At 37.6% G+C, this 8819-nt stretch overlaps 1 protein-coding gene across 1 annotated transcript; it reads left to right on the top strand.

Moving 5' to 3' along the window:
• Positions 1 to 2504: 2504 nt before the first annotated feature.
• Positions 2505 to 3487, top strand: LOC122798927 (zinc finger protein 271-like). The gene has a single exon (XM_044068015.1). It carries the CDS (start codon positions 2531 to 2533, stop codon positions 3485 to 3487), a length of 957 nt encoding a protein of 318 aa, XP_043923950.1. The 5' UTR covers positions 2505 to 2530.
• Positions 3488 to 8819: the final 5332 nt, after the last annotated feature.

The following is an 8819-nucleotide window of genomic DNA, read 5'->3' as shown; positions in this document are numbered from 1 at the left end:
CAATGTTGCAGTTGCTGAGGGGGGCGGGGGCCGAGCTGCGATGATGCAGGTAGACAAAGTGTGCTATGCAGACTTGTCTGGTAGGTATCCTTATTAAAAAGTGTTATTCTTGGCTTGCAATAACTGTAGGGAGAAACCAGACCGTAGCAGTGGTTTTATCTGGCAATGTTGCAGTTGCGGGGGGGGGGGACCCAAGCTGCGATGATGCGCTATCCAGACTTGTCTGGTAGGTATCTTTATTAAAAAGTGTTATTCTTGGCTTGCAATAACTGTAGGGAGAAACCAGACCGTAGCAGTGGTTTTATCTGGCAATGTTGCAGTTGCTGGGGGGGGGACCCAAGCTGCGATGATGCGCTATCCAGACTTGTCTGGTAGGTATCTTTATTAAAAAGTGTTATTCTTGGCTTGCAATAACTGTAGGGAGAAACCGGAAAGTAGCAGTGGTTTTATCTGGCAATGTTGCAGTTGCTGGGGGGTGGCAGAGCTGCGATGATGCAGGTAGACCAAGTGTGCTATGCAGACTTGTCTGGTAGGTATCCTTATTAAATAGTGTTGTTCTTGGCTTGCAATAACTGAAGGGAGAAACCGTAGCAGTTGTATGGGTGTGGGTTGCTGTGTTTGTGGAAGGTGGAGGCGTGCCTTTGTAAGTGTGGTGCGAATGTTATGCATTATGAAATGGATAAATTAAGAGTAAATTTTGCTCAGTGAAGTCCATAGCAATTTCATCACTGCTTGATTCAGACATATACATTCCCTTGTGTTTGTCAGTACTATGTTTGAGTGCATTGTTTTGGAGGGTGGTATCACTGCTACAGCTGCTCGTACTCTTTCTATACAAGTATATGCTTCTCCAGGAATCTGTTGCTGAGAGGATGAGAAACACACTACAAATATACAACTAAGACAAACTACATAAAGCAATAGTAAGAAAGTACTAGGTCACATCAGATGCTTGGGAGCTCATTGTTAAGAAACTGAGAATTGTTGTAAAATTTATCATTAAATACCATAAGTTCAGGTTATACTGTAAGAGAATAACTATGTAAAGATAACCATGTCAGCAGCCAAAATGCATTACAAGCTGAATATTTTACTGTGCACATTTTAAAAAATGGATAGACTAGCCTAAACTCTGGACTGATGAGTTTGCTTTTTTTTTTATTCTTGGGAATTGCCATTCAGAAGTGAAGAGACATACAAGGGAACAGTTTTAGTGGCACACCAGGCTGTGATTTTTTTATGTCTATTGTCATGCAAAGCTGACTAAATAGTTGAATCTAGCAATGCTGGAAATGTGAGACTGTAGCCCACTGAAGGAGGGGAGATGGGAGGAGTAACATGGCCAGGAACTGAAACTTGCAAAACTGCTCCTTGTGAAAAGTCTTTTTTATCTCAGTAATTTGTTGACACTTTTGCAAGTTTCTTTCAGTGAATGTGTAGTACATCAGTAGGAACAACATTTGTAAAACTCAGTACATACCAGTCAATGACACACGAGCTGCAGACTCTCAGACTTGGCATTTTTTTTCAGGAGTTCCATTGTAAGTGAATGGAAGTCTAGTCTGACAACAAATGGTAGGGCTATTTGTCCTCACAGTCTGCATTATAGGACAGATTTAGCTTTCCAAAGGAATCACCATGTCTTCCCCCATGAGGGCAGACAAGAGTAAAAACAAAATAAAATTAGGAATGAGTAGTTATTTTGCTGAAGGCAGCTTTGGGAGGTGTAGTAAATCATGACAAGATAAAAAAAATATATGTTTTCTTCATCATTTGCCCGTAGTGGTCCTTTAAATGAAGTTGGGGTAAATGGGAGGGATTTATTTTGTAAGGAACAGTAAAATGGCAAGTGCACCAGATGAACTCTTGGAAACTCTTTGCAGAAATAAGAAAAGCAGCCAACCATATGGCATTGTTAAATGTATTTAGTAGATGCAGTAGGGCACAATGGCAGTGTAGATTTTTTGTGACATTTATTATTGTAATTCTTTGTAACAACAGTCCATTGTTATTACAGTTAGAAATATAAAAAAAGGCTTTGTACAAGCACACAGTAATAAAGTTGCACTGTAAGCTTAATGGTAAGAAAACATGTTCTTACGCACTGTTTTTTTTCTTTTAAGTCAACAGGATTGCAGATTTGTCTGAGATTCAGACTCTTCAGTCATCCCATGAGAAACCTCAGGATGCTGAATTTAACAAAGCTCTCTCAGATAAGATGTCAATCGCAAGAGAAAATGCAATGCATTCTGAAACTAGACATAGCTGCAAGAAAAGTGATGACAGATTTATAAAAAAGAACAAACTAGAAACGCATCTACAAACACTCATGGAAATGGCATGTAGTCAGCTTAATCACAACAACAGTGTAACATTCAATATTAATGATTTAACTGAACAATTAAGTCACAGCGAGAAAAGACAAAAGAATGCAGTGGCATTACATGAGCAGATATGCAATAAACAAAAGCTTTACAAATGTGTGACATGTGGCAAGCGTTTTACAGATAGAAGGACTATAAAAGTACATATGATAATGCATACTGGTCAGAAGCCCTACAAATGTACCATGTGTGACAAGAGTTTTACACAGAGGAGTAATATGATATGTCATCAAAGTTCCCACAGTGGACAGAAGCCCTACCAATGTAGTGTGTGTGACAAGAGGTTTGCATGGAAAAGTACTATGGTACTTCATCAGCATATCCACACAGGGCACAAACCCTACAAATGCGCCATGTGTGACAAGAGTTTTACGTGCAAAAGCACTATGAAAAATCATCAGTCAATCCACTCTGGAGAGAAACCTTATAAATGTAATGTGTGTAGCAAGAGCTTTAAATACAAAAGTAGTATGACATGTCATCAGAGGATCCACACTGGACACAAACCCTATAAATGTGCCACTTGTGACAAGAGTTTTGTAAAGAAAAGTCAGATGGTAAGTCATCAGCGTACCCACACAGGACAGAAACCGTACAAGTGCACCACATGTGACAAGAAGTTTGCACAGAAGAGTCAGATGGTAAGTCATCAGCGTACTCACACTGGACAGAAAAACTACATATGTGCCACATGTGGTAAGGGTTTTGGGCACAAGAGTAATATGAATAAACATCAGAAAACACACTCTGGGCAGAAACCCTATAAGTGCACCATATGTGACAAGACTTTTACACAGAAGGGTACCATGGTTAAACACCAACTTATACACACTAGAGAGAATACCTATAAATGCACCATCTGTGAAAAGAGTTTTGCACAGAAGAAACAGATGGTAAGTCATCAGAGTATCCACATGGGACAGAAAATCTACAAGTGTGCCACATGCGGTAAGGGTTTTGAGCACAAGAGTAATATGCATAGGCATCAGAGTACACACACAGGGCTGAAACCCTATAAGTGCACCATGTGCGAAAAGACATTTTCACAGAAGGGTAACATGGTAAAACACCAACATATACACACTGGAGAGAAGCCCTATTAATGCACCACATGTGGAATGAGTTTTGCATAGAAAAATCAGATGGTCATCAGAGTTCCCACACTGGACAGAAAAATTGATTGGCCATAGAAGAGCCATTAAGACAATAGAGTGGACTATTGAGGATAAGAAATAAATTATTTATTGTTACTATTATGCAAAAAGCCCAGAATTTCTAGATACAAGATATACAAAAAGATTAAGAGAGAAATTGGAGGAAAGAAAAATACTTCCACAGGAAAAACTGTCAGAAGCTTCAAATAAAAAATTGCGTTTATTAATACAACAGATTTTTGAAAAACAGTATGTAGATCAAGACATTTTGATCTGTTTGGAAAAAGAAGCATCTGAGGAAGTGAGAAAATATAAACAACAAAACCTAGAGATGTTTGAAAAATATAAAAAAGAAATATGGTCATGGGAAAGAAAGAGAGATTTGATATGGTGCAATATTTATGCAAAGGAGAAAGCCAAGTGAACTAATATAGAGAAGGCAGTTTCAAAGATATTCAAAGAGAAATACAGGCAAATACATCTAGATATGGAAAATTTCACAATAAAAAGATTAATAGCACAAAGATGTAATGCAGAAAAGATAATTAGTAAAGAAGAAGTTAAAGAAATAGAAGTTGAAGTTATGGAGTGCCTGGGAAGTGAAGGATTTAATGTAGAAGGTCTAACACAGACTACATCACAGCATGATGGAGTGAGTCCCCAGAATAAGGAAAAGCAAGAAGATCAGGAGACGTGAAGAAGAAATATGTACATGGGAAAGGAAAAGAGATTTAATATGGTGTAATATTTATACAAAGGAGAAAGCAAAACTAACCAATACAAAAAGAGCAGCACCAAAGATATCTGAAGAAAAATATAGGCAAAGGAATCCGGATAAGGAAAACTTTACAATACAAAAACTAAGAAGACTAAGAGGAAAAGTGGAAAAAGAGCTTAGTAATGGAGAAGTCAAAGAAATAGAAATTGAGGTTATGGAACAGCTGCAAAGAGAAGGATTCCATGTAGTAAATCGAATACAGAAAGCACCACAACAGGTTAGAGCAATGGATATCCAAATTAAGGGGAAACCAGTGGAACAGGAAGCAATTGGTCAGGTGCCATATCAAGATATTTTGGAGCCTTCCACAGGAAACCAGTATAAGCATTCATTTGAAGCTAGACAGGAAGGAAAGGAACAGGAAACTGTGGAAAGTCTGATGCAGTCAATGTTGAGCAATGATAGGCCAGTGAGTTCCCATATGACAGAACAACAGATGAAACACAGGATGAAATTGAAGAGAATGTGCCACAGGAAGATGCTATAGAACTTTCTATAGAATGTCTGCAGGAAATGGAAAACAAGGGATATGCTGTCAGTATGGAAGAAAAAGGACTTAAGAGAAGAGTTGCTTGATTTAATAGACAAAGACAGCTATATCAAGATCAATGAGAGAAATAGACTGCAGAAGGTTAATACAACCCCAAAAGTCAGAAGCGTGATAAAACAAATGAACACAGTAAGTAGGACTGTCCATAGAGATCCATGTGATGTAACAAAAGTAAACAGAATATATTACTGGGCTGCTAATTTAATAACTGATAAAGTTCTACCACAGGAACATAGGGTAATGAGGGAAAAGGGGGCAAAAGCAAATACCATCATGGAAATATTGAAAAGAGAAAAATATAAAGGAGCTAAGACAAGAAGTGCCATTGTTAGAAGATTATAGAAGAGGGAATAGATCAACAAAAATACTAAGAACGATAGATGTGATAAAAGCAAACCACAGTATTAGAAGAGACCAGGATCTATTATGCACTATTGGCGATAACAAATTAAAAAGTTCAAAATGGAAAAGCACAAAATAAGCAATTTATTGATGACCCCAAAAAGGTTTTATAGAGAATTGGGAAATAAGGTGAAAGGAATTGAAAGACCGCCAAAAAAGAGGAAGTGTATACATTTTGGACAAGTATCTATGAAGATCCTGTGGAACATAGCAAAGATGCTAAATGGATAGAAGAAGTAAAAGAAAGAATAAGAAGTTTAAAGGTACAATATATGAAATGGGATGAAATAACAGCCAGAGAGATTGAAACAAAGTTAATAAAAGCCTCTAATTGGAAAACCCCAGGCCCAGATGCCGTACCTAACTTTTGGCTTAAAGTATTAACTTCTTTGCATGAGGATTTAGCCATGACTAAGAACTATTTATATGCTCACCCCAAACACACAACGCACTGGTTAACAACAGGAAAAACAGTGCTCTTACTTAACAGTGAACCTACAAGCTACCCTAAAAATTATAGCCCGATAACATGTCTTCCAACGACGTATAAACTATACACGGGAATTGACACTAACAGAGTTTATAGTCATTTAGAAGAAAACTCAATTATGGCAGTAGAACAAAAGGGCCATAAAAAGTCATGTGGAAAAAAAGGATAATTTGTTGTTGAAAGTTATAGTGGAGAACTGTAAGAAGGGGAAGAATCTAAGTATGGCATGGATTGACTACAAAAAAGCATTTGATAGTATCCCACATTCATGGATAAAAGAGTGCTTAAAAATGTATAAGTTACACCCTACACTGATTGACTACATTACAGTAACCATGAAACAGTGGCAGACCACTTTGCAATTAAGCCATGATAAAGGACAGCTTATTATTCCAGGGATAAAAATCCAAAGGGGGATATTCCAGGGCGACTCTCTGTCACCCTTGATATTCTGCCTTGCCATTAACCTGCTTACTTAACAGCCTAGGCCATGGCTACAATTTGGCTCCTAGAAAACAACAAAGTCTAATGACTCTCATCTTCTCTTTGTTGATTTAAAACTGTATAGCGCATCAGATGAGGAATTGAAAGCACAGCTGCAGGTTGTAAAAACTTTTTTAGATGATATTGGAATGTCATTTGGTCTTGATAAATGTGCAAAAGCAACCTTCAAAAAAGGAAAGCTGCAGCACCAGGAAAACATCAGTTTGGGACAAGAATGTGATATAAAAGAAATCGAGCAAGAGGGAGTATATAAATACTTTGGAAATGATGAAGGATCAGCAATAAAACGTGAACAAATGTAAATAAAGCTCAGTAAGGAGTACTTTAGAAGACTTAAATTAATCCTGAAAACAGCATTGACATCTAGAAACAAGATACAAGCTATAAATCAGTTTGCTCTTTCTGTCCTCACTAGAAGTGTTGGAGTGATTGACTGGCTTCAAAAAGTGTTGGATAGACTGGATATTAAAACAAGAAGCATGCTTCATGCTTACCAAATGATTTATAAAAATCACTGTATACCAATATTATATATTCCCCATTCCAAATGAGGGATGGGCCTCCTTGAAATTGATTACATGTATAGATCTGCAATTGTAGGACTCCACACATATTTACTGACTTCACAAGATCCAAATGTAGTGAAAATTTTGAAACATGAGGAGAAGAAATCTAAGATAACGTCTCTGCTTAATTTAGCAGAAGCATATTGACGTCAAGCAGGAATGGAAATCAAACCAGAAGTGAATAAAAACCAGGCAGCAACTGAATGTGCCAAAAAACAAAAGAAAGAATATAAGGTGAAGGACCATACGAGAAGGCAAGAAATGTGGAAAAAACAGAAATATAGTTGTAAGTGTAGAAAACTTCTGGAAGAGCCTGATGTTGATCAAGAACCGAAAGCAGGAATGGTTAAGGAGAGGCAAATTCAAACCAAGAAATGAAAGGTTAATATTGGCAGCCCAAGATAGTGGACTACATGCACGCTGGTTTAAAAAGTCCATTGAACATGTGGGAGAAACAGACATATGTAGGTTTTGTAAAACCAAATTAGAAACAGTCACACACCTTGTTGCTGGTTGCAATGCACTAATGGCAGAGGGACTGTATAATAATGTGGCAAGGCTGTTACACTAGAGATTGTGCAACATTATGCTATCAAAGTGGCTGAAAAACACTGGAAACATGAGCTGCAAAGAATCATAGAAAATGATGAAGTTTATATCACATGGGATTACCCAATACCAACAGTTTAAAAGATAGATGCTAGAAAACAGGATCTAGTGGTCCAAAAAAAGAAGACAAAAGTAGCATTGATCATTGAAATCGCCACACCCAGTGACTACAGTGTCTTGCGTATTGAGAGACTCAAAGTCATAACATAGCTTGATCTGCAGGCAGAAATGAGATCCATGTGGAAAAAAGATACCCAGACATTTCCAATAGTAATAAGAGCAACGGGCCTTTTTTCGTATTTAGATACGTTACCAATTCATGTAACACCATTCGAATTGTAGAAGGAGTCATTACTGGGCACATTGTTGGTGCTGCGAAGAGCACTTTTGGCTGACATCAAAGAGTGAAACAATACTAACTTTATGAACTTTAATCGTACTTTAAATTAGGAATGGGGTCCATTCCTGTCATGGTAGTAGAAGCCCAAAAGACTTGGAGAAATTAAAAACGACATAAAAAATACAAATGTGCCACATGTGATAAGAGTTTTAGTCAGAAAGGTAATATGTACAGGCATCAGAATACACACATGGGGCATGAGTCCCCAAAGAAAGAAGAAACAGGAAGATCAGGAGACATCTGACGAGCACTTCTGGCTAATGTCAAAGAGTGAAACAATACTAATTTTATAAACTTTAATCGTACTTTGACTTAGGAATGGGGTCCATTCCTGTCATGGTAGTAGAAACCCAAAAGACTTGGAGAAATTAAAAATGACAGAAACCCTAGAAGTGCCCCATGTGGGAGGGTAACTTGGTAAAAAAACAATATATTCACACTGGAGGTGGGCTGAATGGAGAGATGAAAAGTCCGCAAGCAAAGGAAAGTAGTAGTGCTGAAACTGAATTCATCCTCGGGTCTTGGTCAGTACCATCATAAGGTGGATCCTGTTTATCACAAAATCTGACCAAGGTGATACTGATATATAGACTGTATTCATATATCATATATCATGGACAAAAGTAGGTCAAACATTAAAAAAGATAGCTGGGTGTATAAGACCCAGGATAAAAAAGTGCCCAAACCTGGTAGGCACACTGATGCCAGAACTGGAAAAAATGACAGTGTAGAATACTCCAAATATGAAAACATTCCAACAATGGGGCTAGGCCAGGCCCAGGGGGAAGATAGCCCCCCTGTTGTAGAAGGAAGTAGCAGTCCACAAAAAAAATCACAAAAATTGATAGGCCAAAGAAGAGCAATAAAAATGATACAGTGGACTATTAAGGATAAGAAAGAAATGATGTATTGCTACTATTATGCAAAAAGCCAGAATTTCCAGACACAAGATATACAAAATGATTAAGAGAGAAATTAGAGG

The sequence above is a fragment of the Protopterus annectens genome, chromosome 3.part1 (assembly GCF_019279795.1).
Source record: "Protopterus annectens isolate FY-2018-M chromosome 3.part1, PAN1.0, whole genome shotgun sequence".
NCBI lineage: Eukaryota > Metazoa > Chordata > Ceratodontiformes > Protopteridae > Protopterus > Protopterus annectens.
Note: the sequence above shows the minus strand (reverse complement) of the source record. Positions and strands in the feature narration are given on the sequence as shown.